The following is a 20,718-nucleotide window of genomic DNA, read 5'->3' as shown; positions in this document are numbered from 1 at the left end:
GGATGACACTGTTGTCTTGAGTCGGTAAACTGAAAAAAAAAAGTGTGTATCATGTTTCTCAGTAGTAATTTTTCAAGTGGTTATGAATATGTCCCATTTACGGTATTTATGATTTCTTCAGGCACTTCACAATCCTCTGTAAAAAATTTTATATTTACATGTTATATCAAAATGTTAGGTCAAAAAATTGTACTACAATTTTTATTTTGTGTCCTAGTATCTCCAGGAGTTTCAGACCTTTTCAACCTTAGTTTCTAGTATTTTGTCCATTACTATATGTATGAAAGATAGCTACCAATGCTTCAATAAGTACCCTTTTTGAAACTGTGAGTTTGGTATTCTGAATCCTAATTTGTCCACAGTGTATCTCTGAGTTAGTTGCCTTTTCATATGTTCTTGTTCATCAGAAATTTCTGGCTACCTCTTTCTAGGCCTACTCAGAATGTCAAAATGTTTGATTGTGTAGAATACTGATGTTCTCCACTGTTAAGTTAACAAAGAAAAGGTCTCTTTTGGCTGCTCTGAAGTGTTCTAAATGAACTGTTTCCTTTATAAAGAGCACATTCTATTACAGGAGGTGCTTTGGTTTCTTACTAAGCCAACTATTTGCACCGTATAGTTAATTGTTTGGGTTATGTCCAATGACCACTGTGTTAGGGTGAATACGTCAATCCCCTGTGAATTAGGAGTTGAAGATCCATTTTCCTCTGGTGGAGCACTTACTGCATTACCAATCCATGGCTGACAATAAGCAGTTGCAGCTAAAGAAAACAATGAAGGTGATTTATTCGTAATGGGAAGCAAAGTCTGTACATTGTCTTATCTTCTTTGAAATCTTCATGAAATACTAACCCCAAAGAAACAGTAGATAAAACTGAGACAGGAAAAGGCATCATGTCTACTTTTATTGCCTTGACTTCATGAATGTAAGAGATAAATTGGACAGATTAACTCTTCAGTGGGCAGTGCTACTGGAAAATTTCATCACATGAGCTATATCAAATGACACATAGGATGAATATGAAAATATAAAGTACATACAAAGTTCTTATTATTACATTGTTTTCTGTTTCAGTTGAATGCATGATGATAATTGTATTCATAGAAAAATAGTGTACAAGCGCTACAAATAGAGTACAAAACAAAAAACTTCCAAAATGGTTATCACAAAATGGGATCTAATTCACAAAATTCACTGCATGCAGTTGAAGCACTATGGGACTGCATCTTTGCCATTAAAAATATTATGCAGTGTCCTGAGATCTAGTGCTTTGAAAGTGGAGTGCAAAGCTTAGGCTTTTCAAGTCACTAGTATTTAATTTGAGTGTAGTTTATTTCTAGCAATTATAAAAGGAAAGGAACTTAAAAATATGGAAAGAGCTTTGTTTGAGAAATATTGGCTTCTTGCTAACATCAACATTAAAGATCTAAATCAATTAGAAAGTTGTAGTTCTTATTGTTGTTCTTCTTATTAAAATGGCCACGTTGCACAGCTTTGTGTAAGAAATCTGTTGCAGATGTCCTGGTTGCTTGAGCAGCACAGATCTAGTCCTCTTGGTAGAGCTCTTTCATAAGTCGTATAATAATATGTAATTAGGTTGATTTTTCATTTACAGGTGAATTTATGTAATGTGTTCTGCCTTTTCTGTCACAGACAGCTAATGGAAAATAAACCAGATTAAAAGAAAACAGAAATGATACTTTATTTTGCTTTGGCTTTCATAGTATTACTAACTGGCTTTACCTGTTCTTCTGTTCTTAAGAAAATGAGTTTGAAATCTTCAGATCGGTTTCCAATTTAGGTCCTTAAATTTGAATAAACATCATAGCATTTTTGCTACATCTGAAATAAGTGTCCTGTGAATCAAAAATTTCCTCTAAAATACTGCTGTAAGTGTGATATTTGGCAACGGAGCTTGAAAGGCAAGCTTAGAACTCAGAAGGAGTTCAGGACTGTGAAAATAATGAGGCAAAACAGTAGGTTAGGTGAAGTATTAGTTTAGATACCACGAACAGTTTAAAGAAGTATAGTAGTGAGAAGATACTATTATGTTTTTACAAGTACTGTGAGAAGTCACAGTCCACAGCCTTCAAAGTGTCTGTGCATACGGACTATGTTTCAAGCAATGGTTCAGAATGATTTTCTCATAGTACCAAATGGAGGATTCTATTAATGGCCCAGTGAGAACACTGAAACTGTTACCAGGAAGTCTTGTGTTTTCTTCTGCTCTGAATGCTTCCTCATATCCCACTTTTCTGAATGGAGGAAAATGGAGGACATAATTACCCAAATCCCAAGAAAGCAGGGAAAATTTCTTAGAAGAATAGATTGATCAAGGATCCAGCAGAGTACAACAAGGATTGGCGAAGAGCAAGGATAAGTTAATTGATTTGAGGAAAGGGTGTATCTTTAGGTACTGAAGCAAATATGAGTAAGTGTATTTTTACTATTTCAGTTAAGACATGTATAGAATTCACTTCAAATTCAGAGTTTATAAATATATCACTTAGATATGTTGATTTGGATTTATGTATAAAATGAGAAGGTAAATGCTGTTGTATTGCTCCATATTCTCTATGAGCAACTGTTGAGTTGTCTAGGAAATAGTTTAGAAGCTGTGCTTCATACTATTATTTTTTATATTTTAGAAGGCTTACCGGGAGGAACAGCTAATTTACAGACTATTGAGACAAACTCAGCAGGAGCGGAGGATTGCTGTTCAACTCATGCATGTTCGACATGAAAAAGAGGTGTTAAGGCAAAACAGAATTTTTAGGGAAAAACAGTATAAAGAAAGACGACTGAAAGAATTCCAGAAAGCTCTTGACAGAGAAGAGGTAAAAGATTATTTGCTTCCTGAATTGCTGCAGGGCTGTTACAGAGCTTTCCTTTTATAAAATGGGGTTTGTATTGTCAACTGTTAGAATTTAGGACATTTTAGGGACAGGAATATATTCTTTTATATAGGTTCAGAGTTACATCTAAGTTAATTAGGGGATAAAGCTGGGCAACTTGAAGTCTAATTTTGATCTTTTCTTCCGAGCTAATTTCAGCTTTGTAGGAAAACATCTGTGTGTGCTGAGTTATAAAGGTACAGTCTTGCAGAGGCAAAATGACAAGACAGTGACGTAAGACCTCATTCAAAGAATCATGTTTTTCAGTTCCTTTAGATGTAAACTGTTAACATCTATTTTTGAGAAATGCTGGAGGACTTTCACTCATGAGTGCTAATTTCTACCTTGGAAACTCAACTTGGAGTTGATTAATAAATTAAAAGGACTCATAAACTGTGGCAAACTGCAAAATGCTACACTCATAGTAGGCGATAATGTGATGGTAGAAATCACCAGGTTTGTTCCTGCAGATTTGTTTTGAAGGCTTGTTCCTGCAAAAAACAATTAGCAGCTCCAAATTCTCCAACACAGCTGGTGTCCTAAATTATCAGCATCTGCAACTGTTGATTACAGAATCTTTCTTAAGTATGCTTTTGGCATAAAGGAACACACTGTCACAGGAACTATTGATAATTTTCTACCAATAACAGAAATCTTTCTCAAAGATTGATCAGCATCAGTAATATCAAATTATTTGCAGATCAGAATCTTTTAAGCTAAAGTACATTCCATTGTGGGTTTCAGTAGAACTAACCCTTTACCAGTACATCTGCATAGTTGTTTCTTAGGAAGAATAGACAGCATAATTTCATTTTTCCCTGCCCCTTAAGCACTAATTGTGTTCTTAATCTGTTCATTGTGAAAGAAGTAATGTATTTCTCCTTTATTTTAAAGAAAAAACTTGCAATTTATAGAATGGATAAAAATGTATAGATTTTTCTATGTGTTGATCTGCTTACTCACTATCCACCTCTGGTGAGAATCTAGCTTTTTTTGTTTCTTGATTTAAATGGAAAATTAATTTTTGTTTCCAGGACTGTGCAGTTCTGCAGTTTCATTTAATTTGTAGTCTCAAATTTACTCTTTAAAAAAAATTCTAGGCTCTTGCAAAACAAGAAAAAATCGATTATGAAGAACAAATTATCAAAGAAAGAGAACATCATGAGAAAATTGCTGCTGAAAGAGTTCAGGCACGTTATAAAAAGCATTATTCTATATGTTGGGAAGTGATCAACCAGATCATTGATTTGTCAACACAAGTAGGAGAGTATCGTCTTCTGACAAACAAGTGAGTATAGTAGCTGTGAGACAAAAATAACAGCATAGCTGTTAGGCTTCAGAGTTCTACATGCTATGATTCATCATGCTATATCATCCCATGCTATGATTCTCTCTTCTGATATGCCCTAATAGCACAGATTCTGAAAAGGTTCTAAAAAGGCAGTAGTGTTCAAGTGCTTGTGCTGTAGGAGTGTTTCGAAAACCGGAGAGTGTGGCCTTGTTGCTCTTGTTCTTTCATCAGTATTCAGTGATTAGACTGTGGGATAAGGCTTATAGTATTAGAAGGTATGCCAAAATCTTCATTGCCTTTTAATGGAATTGTATGTAAAGGTAATAAAGCTGTAACCATGTGAAATATATATGATAATGTTTTATGGAAATTATATAAATTTAGGCCCAGTGAGTACATGATAAAATAGTCATCCTAAACACAGTTTAGTGATGATTTGATTCTTTCCTTGTCTGGCACAGTCATGGTTCCAGTATAAGCTAGCGTCACATTTGCATGTACTGAGTGGTGCACAATACGTAGAGATACTTGAAATACATTGATGTAATCCTAACAAGTAATAGAAACTTTAATTTTGACTATTTGTTAAATTTAAGTTTACGTTTAGCTTGCTACCATACGTAGCTTGTCGTTTGATATAAATATTTTCCCTTTCTAAAAGAAAAATTTTGCTTACTTTTGTAATGCTGAATTAATTTTAGCTTCCAGAAGAAAAATCTATTGTTTTTTGGTAAGAGGAAGCTTTATCCCACAAAAACGAAAAATATTTTGGAGTAGGGAAAAATAGCTATAGCAAAACTGTTATTACACAGCTCTGGCAGCCAATACTGTGTGATGACACATTTGTGAAATATTGAAGCCTATAAGTGCCTATGGCTGTCATGTAAATAACAAACAACTTATGTAAAGCTGTAATAATTATAGAAATCATTACAAATGATGTCTACTTTAGCATATGCATGTTTTGTCATTGTGATACTTGTAAATTTGGGTTCACTATTCTCAAATATCTAACCCCTTTAATTTTTGTTTTGGAATTCATTCTTTTTCTTTCTTTAAATTTATTTCTTCTGCAGCAAAATTCCATTAAAGCTGATGCTTGATTGGAAGGAACTTTTTTTTAAAGGAAAACCGATATATGAGCAAGCCTCAATTCAACCTTTGCTGAGTGAACCACACCCAAAACAACTTTTAGATCTGAATAAATTGAATCTGTTAGATGAAAAAGATTATGGTGAATACAAGGTACATCAAACTGATAAGATATAATGGAAGATAATACACTTTGATTTTTCATGATCCTAAACATTTTGTTGTGATGTTTCATTTTGTTCTTTTACAAGTTTCAAATATCAGATTTTGACATGAATTTTCTTTTCATTGCCTGAGGTTCTATCTGAAATATATGGCTATATTTTATGTTAATAGTAGTGGAGAACTGGTACAATTTTAAAATACTGTTATAATTTCTTTCTTGTATATAACATTGTTTTTCCTTCTTGAGCTCGTAGGACCAATATATTAACTTGATAGCCTTAATTTCAGCAATTTTGAGTGAAAGCCTTCTAATAAGATTTATTAGTTTGATATAAATATTTGTTTTAAAATGGTAGCATTAGTGAAAATTATTAAAAATCACTGGCATTTTTCTGAACCTTGCATTAGAATACAAGTAACTATTTTTTGGGGAGCCTTAAAACTTCAGCTTTGCATGACTTTAATAAAATTTCACAAGTTACAGATGAAGTATTAATGTTTTCCTGTTTAAATCTATTTTACAATTTTTTTCTGAATTACATTAATGGTACTTTTCTTTGGTGGGGAAAAGAAAATCCTGCTACATATTCAGATTTTTCAAGTAATCTGTTTAACTAGAATATGGCCAATTCATGACAAATAACCCATGTTTGACTTTTTGGGAACTTATAAGTACAGTATGTATGTGCTTTTATCCACATCCTGAACCAATTGGTACTTTTTCTTTTGAAGTGAGTATAAATATTTGTTACAAGTTTCTGTGATGAATGCCTGACAGCTCAATTTACTTTGGTTTCAATCTTAATATGCGTTTTTGTAATTGTCTGCTATTATAGCTTATTATCTGCTATTCTGGTGTCTATTTGTAAGGTCTTTATTCAGACTTTATCAACCCGTAGTACATTTCATGATCACTTTCTTTAGGTGAAAAATGCATACATATAAGACCAACAGGGAGGACATATGGGACAGACAGGAAGGAAACTGGGGAGTTTTTCCATCATACTGTTGTTTATATTACACCATAATAGTCTTCTTTAAATGTAAAGCACTGGAGATCACAAACATTTAATGACACATTTAAAGTCTCTTTTTCAATACCACTCTGTTTCAACTGTACATCCACATAATTATTTTTTCCCAGTTGTTGTTAGTCTTATGCCTTTCTGAATCAGTATTCCGAAAGAGCTGGTATTGTAATACCTACCTTCAATTGATTCTAGATAAAAGTATGTTGGCAGGGCATTCTGGCAGTTTATGCTGATTTCCTTAAACCTTGAGAAAAAAAGTTCAGCAAAGGCAATTCTGCATCTCTCAAGAATATTAAATTTACGTTAGGAATACTCACTGAAAATGTCAGATACATTTAATAAAATACAAGAACAAGATACAGTGCTATCAGTCCACTGCACATTCCACATTAGATTGAACATATTTGGAAACTACTACATCATCAGTTTTGGCTAATCACTTCATAAATTAATGGAATCACCCAAAATAAACATAACAGTAGGCACTCCTCAAAATATCAAATAATTTCCAGTTTCAATCAAGAGTGTTGACAAGGAGTTACTTAGCTTTCCCCTGGGTATCTGAAAATGTGTTTCTGACAGGTAAGCTGCTTTAGCTCAAGAAAGGTACAGTCTAGTAATCTTCTGCTTAAAAGGGCAAGATATCTGAAAGGTGAGTACGTTGAATGGGGAGCCCATTTAATTTGAAATGAATTTTTCCTCCTAGAGTTTAAAACAACAGATCTATCTTATTTTTTAAGGAAGAATGTTTCAGCTAGGACAAGGATTTTTGGGTTTTTTAAGTATGTTTTTTCAATTACATATTACGAGGGATGTTTTCTGAGGTTGATTAGAGAGGGGATATTGTGCAACTCAAGATTTTTTTTTTTATTTGGTTTTACTGATTAAAAATAGGAGATATTTTTGTTTACAGTGATAATATATTAGTTTGTGTTATTCTGTCTAATGCATGTATATTTAAAGTCGACACTGATCAAGTTCTCTTAGCAGAATGTTTGCTGTGAAAATGTATCATTCATGCAAGTAAGTTCAGGAAACGGTTGCATATTCTACCTGGAACATGGATTCAAAGCATTATATTTCAGCAGAACTTAGAAACTGGTTGCTTCTGTTAATGGTGATTAAATATTTAATTTTAGAATGATATAATTGTTGAGGTTGAAAGGGATGTAGAGGTCATTTAGTATCACCTCTTTGCTCAAAGCAGGGCCAGCTTCTGAGCCAGATAAAGTTGCTCAGAACCTTGTCTGGTCGGCTTTCAAGTATTTCCAAGGGTAAAGATTCCACAGACTTTCTGCATTCAGCCACTTTTATTGTGAAATTCTTTTTTTCTCCATTATTTTTCCTACTTGGAGTTTCTCTTGCTGAAATATTTGACTGTGTAACCACCCTTTATTGTGCACCCTAAATGAGGTAGCAAGCCAGAATCTATTTGGAAATAGTCCATGTGTCTTTCAAACAGCTTTTTAGTATCCTGCAACCAAACAATAATTAATACAGCACTAGAACTACCCTGCATGCTAAAAATGTTCTCTTTTAGCTTTTTGTACCATAGTTGGACATCAGAACTTTCCTAGAGCTATAAGATCCAGTAGTGGTAGAGTATAGAGTGACTAATGGCAAAAAGTACAGTTCTGTGTTCACTTCTTTTGACTACATCCTTCCAATCTCATCTTTCTTCCAATGAGATTGTCAGTAAGAGTATTTTTACTAGCAAAACCTCATTAAGCTGTATGCTGGCAACTCGTAGTACTGATAAATTTATATTCATCTCAGAGTAGCTGAACGGGAAGTTTCTAGTCAATATTTCCTTCCCTCACAATTGTTTGAATTATATGGTGGGTTGTTCGGTTTGGATTGTTGACTGTTAGTTTTCGGTCAGTTGGTTGGGGTTTGGGATTTTTTTGGTTGGTTGGGTGGGTGGGTTTTTGGGGAGGGTTTTTTTTGTTTGTTGTTATTTGTTTGTCTGTTTTCTCTCTTTTCTTATGTGTTAGGCAAATGTATATATTTGAAATCTTTGTCCATACAAATTTTCAAAGATGTGTAATACTGGACAACAATGTTCCCCATTTTTAGAGTGCTGAATATTAAGATACTGACCTTCTATTCCGAAAATCTGCTATTGATTCATTCTCTGTACTAGTGAATATCAATAACTGACTGATGATTATGACATAATTAAAGCTTTTAACAAGGGTCTATTCTAAAAAATATGTTATTACTTGGTAGTATTCAGATTTGGTTATTGTATGTATCCAGTTTGTGTATAAATACATATATCTAGAAAGAGAAAATATGAGGAATATTAACAAATTATTTGGTAATTTCTCATTTACACAGAGTATGACAGGGGAATGGTGCCCAAATGAAGAGAACAGTGAAAACAAACCTCCTCTTAATAATAACATCTTGGGTCATGTGCTTCATAGACTAATGGAGATTTTCTCTCCTCCAAAACCCATATCTTCACCTGCATTTCCTCCATTTCCTATCAAGGGGTGTATTTTGGGAAAACCTTTTAGTGGAAAAACTACCTGTGTAAAGTTTATTGAAAAAGGTAGAGTGTGTTTGTTCTGTTTATTTTCTCTTTTGTTTGTTATTCCTATAATTCTTTATTTTATTATCTAAATTTTAGTCTTTATTTGCCCTAAAAATCCCGCTTTTTTGTGTATTAGTTTGCAATATTCAGGTACTATCTGTTGATATTTTGGTTCAAGAGGCCATCCAAGCTTTTCTTAAAAATGAAATGAAAAGTGAGGAAAATATGATTCCACAAGAGGCAGAGAGTTCTGGGGAAGAAAATGAGGTAAGCAATTTTGTTAATTTTGGTTTTGGCTCCTACAGAGAGATGAGCATGAAGTATGTAAGGAAGAAAGCATATTTAATTTTTTTTTACTGAATTTCAAACTTAACTCTTTAAGTTTTGACTTACAAGACTTCAAGAGTCAGCTTGAATTGACAGGCTTGTTTTTCCTGTAATATGTAGTTTCCTTTCTAATGCATTTTGTTTCATAACTGATCAATGTTGAGAAGAACTTGCCACCGCTGGATGTATTAAAGAATCTTGAAACAGAAATATCTATCAATGGACCCGAAGGTGGGTATATATTTTACTTATATATGTATAGATACATGTAATCTTACTAGATTTAAGTGACAGTTCCCCCTTGTCTTGTACATTTGAGGTAATATACATGAATTCTGAGTTTTCACAGTAGTTTCTGTTATGAATTTCATGTTTCCACACATTCCTATTGTCTGGGAGCAGAAAATGCAGTCTACTCCATGACAGAAAGTGAGCTAGATGACAAGGACAATAGCAAAGCAGGAAATGCCAACATTCAGAAACAGAGATTGAGGATATCCATTGATGTCAAAGTCACTATGAGGTCCAGAGACATTGACGAGCAGGAGCCTCAGTCTGATGCAGTTCACCTTCTTTGCTGCAAGGGCACATTGCTGGCTCATTGTCAACTTGTTTTCCTCCAGGGCCTCCAGGCCCTTCTCTGCAAAACCGATTTCAAGACAGTTGGCCACCAGCTGGTACTGAAGGCAGGGGGGGTTCCTCACCAGATGCAGGACTTTGCATTTCCCTTTGATGAGCTTCATGAGATTTCTGTCAGCCCTTTGCTCCAGCCCATCAAGGTCCCTCTGAACAGCAGCACAGCAATCTGGTGTATTGCCTGCCCCCTCCAGTTTGCTGCGGGTCCACTGTGTCTCAGTTGTGCAGGTCGGTGATGAAGATGATAAACAATATTGGTCTCACAATCCACACTTGGGCTACACGAGTGTATCACACACCACTGATCACTGACTGTCAGCTGCACTTCACCCTGCAGCTCACAACCCCTTGAGTCTGGCAGTTCAGCCAGTTTTGAGTCCATCTCACTGTCCAGTTACCTTGCCCATATTTCATCAGTTTGTCTATGAGGATGTGAAGGAAGACAGTGTCAAAAGTAAATGTAAACACCACATGCTGATCTTCTCATCATCCACTGAGCCTGCCACCTCACTATAGAACACTGTCAGCTTGCCAGGCATGATTTCCCCTTCCTAAACTATGCTGACAACTCCCAGTCATCCCCTTGTCTTTACTGTACTTGGAAATGTTCCCATGCTTATTTGCTCCATCAGTTCCTAGGACTGAGATGGTGCTGACTGGCTTCTACATTCCCAATGCCCCCTTCTTGCTCTCCTTGAAGAGAGGGTGGCAGCTACACTCTTCTCGTCCTAGGAGTTGCCCCAGTTACCATGACCTTGCACAGATTATTAAGAGTGGCCTAGCAATGATATCAGCCAGGTACCTCAGCATGTGTGGGTATATGCCACCAGGTCCCATGGACTTGTGTATTTGCAGTTTGTGTAAATGTTCCTTATGATGATCCTCCTCTACCAAGGGTAAATCCTTCTCGCTGCAGACTTCCCTGTTAGTCTCAGGGGCTTGGGATAACTCAGTCTTTTGCATGTCTCAACAGGTGCACATTTTTCCTAGATTTCCTTTTCCTGTGGCAGAACCCATAAAATCCCATCTTGTTGCCCTCCTGACTGGGTACAAGAAAAGGCTTTTCCCTCATGAGAACTATCCAGCATTGTAACAAATTGCCTGGAGAGGTAGTGTAGTCTCCATCCTTTGAGGTGTTCAAGATCCCACTGGGTAAACTATTGAGCAGCCTGGTCTGACCTCATAACTAATGCCACATTCTGCAGAAGGTTGAACTCAAACTAGGTGACTTCCAGAAGTTGCTTCCAACCATAACTAATCAATGATCCTGTGATTCTAGCAATTATATATACCTTCTGTATTGATTTCTTTTCAAAGAACAATAATGAGGCATATACTTTAATCATCTATTTATAGTAATAAGTATTACATTAATAGAATTGTCAAACTTTTACAATGTACATATTCCAGGCAATTTTCCTGTCAGAAAGGATCCATCTCGGCAAGAAATTAAATCAGATAACAGTCAAGATGATCTATCAAAGGTTTGTAATCTAATTTTAGCTTCTACTTTCTAAAGATGCATTAGTTAAAGTGGCTGAATTACTGAAATGGTGACATCCTTTTATCATTCTGAATTAATTTGTTGACCTCACTGCAATTATTTTCTATTTGAAGTATGAAAAGAGTTTATTGTGAAAAATTATTTCTTTGTATCTTGTTTAGAGTTATACATATAAAGTTCTATATCTTCTTGTTAAATCTTGTATTTATTTAAGATATGGTATTATGCCTTTCCTGAGTTAGTAAAAGTGTGTTTCTGATCTTGCTGCTTCCAAGCCAATAGATTATTCATCCCGTGACAAGGTTTCTTTTCTTTATGTTGAAAAATACTGAATTCAACAGTGATATCTTTGACTTTATTGCTTATTGGAAAGCACTTCAGAACCTGAGATATAAAGGAATCCATGTGGAATTAATGCTGCTGTATGAAACCATCAGTGGAATTATGTTATATGAAAATTAGAGAACCAGGACACCTAACTTGTTCTTTCTTGGCCTTTATATTCTTTGTTTCTCAGCCTTTATATTCTTTGTTACTGAGCCTTGTTTCTGCCTGGCATTTTCATGAGTGTAATGATGGAAATCATTTGGAGATAGCATTTAAACTAGGTCTTTTTTACATAATTTGAAACTACTTATCCTTAAGAGATAATCAGCAAGTTTGCTGATGACACAAAACTGGGAGGAGTGGCTGACACACCAGAGGACTGTGCTGCCATTCAGCGAGACCTGGACAGGCTGGAGAGTTGGGCGGGGAGAAACTTGATGAAATTTAACAAGGGCAAGTGTAGAGTCTTGCATCTGGGGAAGAACAACCCCATGTACCAGTACAGGTTGGGGGTTGACCTGCTGGAAAGTAGTGAAGGGGAAAGGGACCTGGGGGTCCTGGTGGATAGGAGGATGACCATGAGCCAGCAATGTGCTCTTGTGGCCAAGAAGGCAAATGGCATCTTAGGGTGCATTAGAAAGGGAGTGGTTAGTAGGTCAAGAGAGGTTCTCCTCCCCCTCTACTCAGCCTTGGTGAGGCCGCATCTGGAATATTGCGTCCAGTTCTGGGCCCCTCTGTTCAAGAAGGACAGGGAATTGCTTGAAGGAGTCCAGCGCAGAGCCACAAAGATGATTAAGGGAGTGGAACATCTCCCTTATGAGGAGAGGCTGAGGGAGCTGGGTCTCTTTAGCTTGGAGAAGAGGAGACTGAGGGGTGACCTCATCAATGTTTACAAATATGTGAAGGGTAGGTGTCAGGATGATGGAGCTAGGCTTTTTTCAGTGATATCCAGTGATAGGACAAGGGGCAATGGGTGTAAACTGGAACATAGGAAGTTCCACGTTAACATCAGGAAGAACTTCTTTACTGTAAGAGTGACAGAGCACTGGAACAGGTTGCCCAGGGGGGTTGTGGAGTCTCCTACACTGGAGATATTCAAGGCCCGCCTGGACAAGTTCCTGTGTGATGTACTGTAGGTTACCCTGCTCTTGCAGGGGGGTTGGACTAGATGATCTTTTTAGGTCCCTTCCAACCCTTGGGATTCTGTGATTCTGTGATTCTGTGATTCTGTGATTAAATATAAACTAGTAATGCAATTAATTTAAATAAATAGTATGTGATATATAAAGTAGAATTATACTCTTTTTAATAGTGATTGTTGTGAACATTCTGAGCAGACTAATCTTATGCTGCACTCTTCCACAGCTATCTGTACGTGCCCAGCTTGGTGCTGCATCACAGAAATTGTTGAAGAAAGGAGAAAGTATTCCTGATGAATTACTAATTGACATCCTATTGGAGGCCATTAAGTATGAAACTTCATAGTTTATTTTCCTCAGTTATTTAGAACATAGTTATCCAGCTTGTATTCTAGATTCAGATATTTCTCTTTTTTAAGGTATTTTTTGAATGCTGGAGTCTTCTAATTTGAAAGTGGAGCTAATTAGTGGTTAGTGTTCATTTTATGCTAGTAGTAGAATGCTAGCGGTAGAGTCTGGCCTTAAATTTGCAGACAGTATTGCACACTACTGAAGGTAAGTGAAAATATACATCACTATCACATAGTCATTAAATAAAACTAATGTGAATATAAATGTCTTTATTTCGTTTATTAGCTGGAAGCTATTCAGCATGTGCTAGTATTTTTTCTCTTAGGTTTTGTGAAATGGATAATCCAAACATTCATACTTTAGCAGATATTTTACTTTTCTTTGTCTACTCTTGTTTGGCAGAAAATTGTCTCAACTACCTAGATGTGCAGTTAGCACTTAAGTTCCCACATGAATATCGTTTCAGTTATATCACTCCCATTAGTATATTTTAAAATTACAAAATAGATTTTTTCTGTTTGCTACTTCAGTGCAAATGTACCATGTAGTACAAAATAATGTAATTACACCTCTGATCATAGTCTGTGTAGAGAGTGGTTTTGAAAGCTTTTTTTCATTTTTAGTTAGGCTTAATGTTATTTTTCATATCTAAAATCCATTGCTCTACAGTTCAGGATTTAATTATGTGTGTCATATTCTCTATTCAACAGGATATTTAATATACTGAATTCAGAATGAGACTGCTAGGGCAAGCTCTTTCTTAGGTGTTATTATTATGCTACCAATTCACTGTATAAATCTGAAACTTCATTCATTTTTAGACAAACACCACCAGAGAAGGGGTGGATTGTGGATGGTTTTCCGATAACAATTAATCAGGCAAAGCTATTTGCAAAAGCCTACACCGGCATTGATCCAGAAGCAGAAGATGCAAACTCTGTAAAGCTCTCACTTGTTACAGATCCCAGAGCCCCTAACAGGCCTCCTGCTACCTCACCTGCGTTTGATATTTCCGTGTTATTGGATATTTCAGACACTGTGGTACTGGAACGTGTGGCTAACTTGAAGTGTAAGTTTCCAACTACTTTTACCAAGGTAAAATGACAGGCAATTTTGGTGGTTGTAAAAGGAAAGTAAAGATGTTTATACTACTGAAATATCTAAGTTGTAAGTACTTTGCAACATAACAGCAAACTGCATATTTTAATTAAAATACTCAATTATAACAGTATCTGTCTTTTTCTCTAAAAATTATGAAATCAGAAATTGTTTAGCTTTCTTGACAGCTTTCTTCTCCATTTGCAAATATTTTTTGTCCAGGAGATGCATTTGGAAAGGGATGTAGAAAATGATAAACGGAAGTGCCAGCATTCATTCGCTGTTGATTACTGCCTTTGCATTGTCTTCAGTTAGTCAGTGAACAAGAAGAAGCTGACAATTTTGACCACAAAGACAAAAAACATCAAAAGCTTTTTGACTGACATTTCACTTCGAGACCATACATTTTTAATTGTGCTCACTCACCTTGGCAAAACATAGGTTATTTTCATGAATTGTCCAAATTATGAGGAGATTCCTTGCCACTGCTTTCACTCCAGGGCTTAAATGGCACATAGCTTGAATTAAAGCACCATTACCTTTAGCTTTTATCAATAGGTAGGAGTGAGGATGAGGTAAAATTATTGTTAACTTCTGCTAACAATGCAGTGAAGATAAATGTATAGACAACTGAAATTCTTGTTAGATTTTGTGTTGCCAAAGCACTTTGAAAATGTGATGATAAATTATATAATCTCAAAAATCCAAACAGAATTGATTTCGTAAAATGTAATGTGGTGATAGAAAGAGTCAAAAGAGCAATACACTCCCCCCCCCTCCCCCCCCCCCAAATCTATGAAAAAGGGCTTATTTATAATCAATGAAAGGCTTTTTTAAAATTTTGGAAAGACTTAAAGAGAGCGAATACTTTGTCTTCCAATGCAGTGAAATAGCTACCCATTGACGTAAAAAGGAGTAGTTACTTGAAGGAAGATTCAGATTAGAAGAGAAAAATACCTTCTAACTGTTATAATAGATAAGCCTGAAATAGTCTGCCTGCAGGAATGCTCCCCCTCTACAACTGGAGATTTCTATGACTGAAAGAATATATCTGGAAATGTTAGATGATCTGAAGGAAATGTTAGATGATCTGAAGGTCCTTTCCAACCCTAACCGTTCTATGAGTCTATGATTGGCTATGCGTTTAAACAGAGGAAGAGGCAAGATGCTGTCTTCGGGTCCTTTCATGCTTAATTTTATATTTCTATCATTTTCTCCGAACTTTCCTTTCTTTTAGGAAACTTGGTACCTAGTTTTTGCTTGAAGAAATATAGGGTCATGGAACACTGAAATTTTTATTTTAATAATTACCTTACTTGGTGCAAATAAGTACCTGCATAATTGCTTTTTTCAATATATGCTCATATGTGCTGTTTTCTACACAGCAGATAAATCAAAGCCATCTCAGACTGAACAGGAAAACAAAAATCAAAATCCAGATGCTGTAATCCTGGAGGAGAAGATTGACTTCAGCACAGACCAAGTGCTACACAGGTATGTTATACAAAGTACAAAGAAGTTGCTTCAACCAAATGTTTAGGCATGTAATTAATCTGAATCTCATATGTGATCCAAGATAGTACTGGCGTGCATAATGTTAAGAATTTGCTTAGGAATTTCTCTAATATGAGGCCTAAAGAGCACATTCAATTTTAGCACAATATAAATAATCCTAGAAGATAAGAATTCAGGTGTTTTGTTTTTCCAGGGTATTCTTCAAAGGAGAGGGGTTTTTTTCAAATATATGTTGCATGAACTATATGTATACGAATACGTATATATATCTATGCATACATATATCTGACATCTGTCATGCATCATGTAACTGCTCCTTTTTTTTTTTCCCTATGTTGAAAACGAAAGGGCTGATGTGGATGGAATGGGTTTTTTTTGCAAAAATACTGCCTGGATTTGGTTTAGGGTTAAAATAGATTGTCTGCTTTTTCTTTTGTTTATTGTGTTAGTAAAATATTTTCTTTCCATTAGTTAGATTTTAATTTTACACATTAATATGATTTTTGTAGGATTTCAGGCTTTCTAGATATCTGGCCAAAATTAGAGAAATGGTTTTCAGTCCATCACGGTATTCTAGTGAAAGTCAATGCAGAGACAGAAGAAAGGCTTGTGTGTGAAACGGTGAAGGAAATTATAATAGAAGAAATTTTCAATAAACAGAATAGAAGTAAGTTTTCCTATTCTTACTTTTTACTGGACTTTGTTCTTTATGATTAAAACTAGTACTAATCTGTAACTATATGGAAACATATATTTTACTGGCTTTGAAAGAATTTGGGGATGTGTGAGTAAGTGATAACTGACAGGCCAGAAATCTGAACTTCTCTGTTGTGATTTTAATTTTTCAGAAGATACGGAACTATTTTGCGTAATTGTAAAGGTAGTTTGAGAAAAAAAAAAAGTATCAGTTTTATTTATTTAAATTTAATGAAGTAAAGGATTACTGAATTCAGTCCTTTCTTTCTGGTGTAAATATTACAGCTAGCATCTTCAACATATGGGATAGCATAATGGTGTAAGAAAGATGATAATGACTACCTTGTCGTTATAGAATCATAGAACAGTTAGGGGTGGAAAGTACCTTAAGATCGTCTAGTTCCAACCCCCCTGCCGCGCGCAGGGACACCTCACACTAAACCATATCACCAAAGGCTCTGTCCAACCTGACCTTGAACACCACCAGGGCTGGAGCATTCACAACTTCCCTGAGCAGCCCATTCCAGTGCCTCACCACCCTCACAGTAAAGAACTTCTTCCTTATATCCAATCTAAACTTCCCCCATTTAAGTTTTAACCCTTTACCCCTTGTCCTATCACTACAGTCCCTAATGAAGAGTCCATCCCCAGCATCCCTATAGCCCCCCTTCTGATACTGGAAGGCTGCTCTGAGGTCTCCACGCAGCCTTCTCTTCTCCAGGCTGAACAGCCCCAACTTCCTCAGCCTGTCTTTATACGGGAGGTGCTCCAGTCCCCTGATCATCCTTGTGGCCTCCTGTGGACTTGTTCCAACAGTTCCATGTCCTTTTTATGTTGAGGACACCAGAACTGTACACAGTACTGCAAGTGAGGTCTCAGGAGAGCAGAGTAGAGGGGCAGGATCACCTCCTTCAACCTGCTGGTCACACTCCTTCTCCACAGGGCTGCTCTGAATCTCTTCTCTGCCCAGCCTGTAGCTGTGCCTGGGATTGCTCTGACCCATTTGTAGGACCTTGCACTTGGCATGGTTAAACTTCATAAGGTTGTCATCTGCCCACCTCACAAGTGTGTCAAGGTCCCTCTGGATGGCATCCCTTCCCTCCAGCTTATCAACTGAACCACACAGCTTGGTGTCATCGGCAAACTTGCTGAGGGTGCACTCAATCCCACTGTCTGACAAAGATTTTAAACAAGGCTGGTCCCAACACCAATCCCTGAGGGACACTACTCGTTACTGGTCTCCAGCTCGACAACGAGCTATTGACCACAACTCATTTTATGAACATAAATTCATCTATCATCATCAGCTTAAGAACATGGATATCTCAAAGCGGTTTTGACATGTGTTTTGATGCATCTTTATTCCAATTTTCCTTTTGATTATTCAAAAAGAAAGAACCACTAAAGAAAGGAAAAATGATGACATACCCAAGGGAAAAATTACTTCAAATAAGCTAGAATTATTAGACTTCCAAATTACCATTTTTTTCTCCATAATTATTACAAGGATGTCTTGATGTGTCTTCTACCACCCAAACCCACCCCCCAAAACCAGCAACAAACAAAAAAACAAAACCTGTAATAGCTTGAAAAGCACTTCTAACAGTTCTAGCAGTAAAAATTTAGACCACTACTCCTACACAAGGAGTTCCAGTTCAGTGGCTCCTGCTGGAGTCATTGGCATAATTCCTATTGATGCAAATGGAGTTAAAAATTTCTGGTTAGAAACCAGCTATCTTGTAGAAGTGTTTTAAAGACTATTTACTCTATGTGGAGCAATAATCCCTGTGGTCAGTTATTAAATGCCTGATTTTATATTTATGTTAATAGATTCCAAGCTGTCCTTCACTATTAGGTTTGTATAGGCAGAACAGAGGTATGAGAATATATATTAATTTGTAGCATTCCAGGAAGGACATGGTAAGGCTAAATCCAGAGATTGCAAAATATTTAGCAGAAGCTGAAGCTGTTGAAATTTGTTCGTTTTATAAATTTAAATCACGAAAACGATAGCAGTTTTTCCATTGAAGCAAGACTGTTTTTCAGAGGCAGATTTGTCACACTTAAAGTAAAACAGATCTACTCTAAATATTAAGCTTCCTCCAAACAAAAAGACAAGGCTGTTCCAACAGTGGTTTAATGCAAGCCTGTTTATTTTCTTTGTGGATTTTCAAGCAGCAGCAAAGCTGACCAGAGTTCACGCTCATGAGTCTGAGCAGATAATTAATGTTAACTTAAAAATCTGGTTGTTGTAGTATCCTTCTGTGGTCACTGAAGAAAATCTGGTTATCTTTCTCAACATCAGTTCAGATCTTAGGGTTGAATCACGCTCTGAAGCTGCTAATTACATTCAGTATTGTTTTGCTATATGATAGGTTAGCAGTGTTAGTTTTTCACTTGTTTCTTTCTCTAACATGATCTTTTCTGTCTCTTTTTCCCCCCATCCATCATCTTTCATACTTCTCAGCTTCTTGTCAGAGTAAAGGTGCATTTTTCATATTAGGCCATATTTAGCTTAATTTATCTGTTATTTGTTCAGTGTTTGTTTTTGTTGATTCACTGTTTCCCAAGTCTAGCACAGAAGCTGTGTTTACAACCATTATTTAAATACGCAGGTAGTCCTTGAAATTATAACAGTTACAATGAATCTCAGAATTGTATCAACATCGCTGGCTTTGGTTTACCTGGAAAGAATTTGTTATGTATATGCATATATATATATATATACACACACATTACCTTCCTGTTTTCCTCACAGCGCTGGTTTTAGAAAAGTATCAGTCCTGCAAAATATAAGCTTAAATGGAAAGTGATTTTATAACTTTGGAATCACTGAGTTGATTTTTATCTTTCTTCGTGAACACCACCTAAGTAAAGAAATATTTAATCTGTTCCGCTATTTTGAACTTGTCACTAGCATAGATGTCTAATTCTGTTTACTGATACTTAAAATACATTTGAAGGTACTAATTGTATGTTCATATAACAAGGATGTGATAAAGGAATATCACCAGAAAAGAAGATTTCAACAGTTGACATAAGTAATACGGATACACATACACAAGAAGACCTGCTTCCTCCTGTTCCTGTGGAACCACCACCGATTGAACCAGGATCAGATGAATGGATTTATGTAGATGAACCACTTCCCAAGGTACATTAATTCATGGTTGAATGTCTTAGATATCAAAGTATATATTTTTCTCAGTATTTTATGCATATTCTACCTGAATCTTTTGTCTGTGTTCTTTTCTTCAGTATTTTTCAATGGAAGGTACACTAGTACTGTATTATAAATATTTAAAAATAAGTAACGATTGCTACTAAAATACACGAAATAAAGAAACACACTTCAAAATGTTGATTTTTTTTTTTTTGTAAATTCTTCACAATGATGAACAATAGCACATGGATGCCAAATTAATGATACTTGTTAATACTATGAAATACTAACATAGTGTTACTAGGTCAGTTTCCTGTCTCTGACAGGGGCCAGTTGTGAATCTCTTAGAAAGAATGTAAGAATGGGGAAAGTGTGCACTGATCCTTCTCCTAGGATACTTTTTTCTAACATGTTTTCCCCTGGGACATCTTCCTAGTTTCCAGTGATCTGAAATTTAGGGGTTTTCTGAGATAATTTTAAATCTGCATCTTTGTGTTTAGTAGCTCTCAGAAGAGTATTCTTCCATGATTATGTCTAGTTGCTTTTTTTTTGTGAAGCAATTTACATTTTGGTTTTCATGATACAGCTTGTATGAATATGTTCATTCTGGGAAAAAAATTTTGTCTCTCTGCTTTAAACCTGCTGTTTGCCTGGGTCATTTGATGATTTTGTTTTCTTGGATTGTGACATACAACGAATAATAATTCTGTATCACCCTCTGAAGGTATGCAAGATGCGACAGACACCCATTACATCTTTGTTTAATTCAGTGTTTCTTTGCTTCTTCAATACAGTCATGATCTGTTTAATTCACCTCATGTGGGCAGTTCATATTTTCAGTCATGATTTTTGCCCTTCTGTCCGTTCTACTGTAAATTTTTTGAGATGGGCAGCTGGGACTGCATGAAGAATTTGAGATGCAGATTTCAAGGCTGCTTAATGTTGCTTT

At 35.9% G+C, this 20,718-nt stretch overlaps 1 protein-coding gene across 1 annotated transcript in view; it reads left to right on the top strand.

Moving 5' to 3' along the window:
- SPEF2 (sperm flagellar 2) overlaps nucleotides 1-20,718 on the top strand; it is a 64,163-nt gene that overhangs the window by 18,374 nt on the left and 25,071 nt on the right. Inside the window, 13 exon segments of the mRNA XM_065663877.1 lie at nucleotides 2,650-2,838; nucleotides 3,996-4,183; nucleotides 5,263-5,431; nucleotides 8,815-9,031; nucleotides 9,150-9,280; nucleotides 9,508-9,571; nucleotides 9,743-10,204; nucleotides 11,306-11,460; nucleotides 13,173-13,276; nucleotides 14,119-14,366; nucleotides 15,781-15,889; nucleotides 16,420-16,577; nucleotides 19,597-19,760. Coding sequence (XP_065519949.1) covers nucleotides 2,650-2,838; nucleotides 3,996-4,183; nucleotides 5,263-5,431; nucleotides 8,815-9,031; nucleotides 9,150-9,280; nucleotides 9,508-9,571; nucleotides 9,743-10,204; nucleotides 11,306-11,460; nucleotides 13,173-13,276; nucleotides 14,119-14,366; nucleotides 15,781-15,889; nucleotides 16,420-16,577; nucleotides 19,597-19,760 — 2,358 coding nt within the window.

The sequence above is a fragment of the Lathamus discolor genome, chromosome Z (assembly GCF_037157495.1).
Source record: "Lathamus discolor isolate bLatDis1 chromosome Z, bLatDis1.hap1, whole genome shotgun sequence".
NCBI lineage: Eukaryota > Metazoa > Chordata > Aves > Psittaciformes > Psittacidae > Lathamus > Lathamus discolor.
The sequence above is the reverse complement of the archived record's forward strand: the minus strand, read 5'-3'. Positions and strand labels throughout refer to the sequence as shown.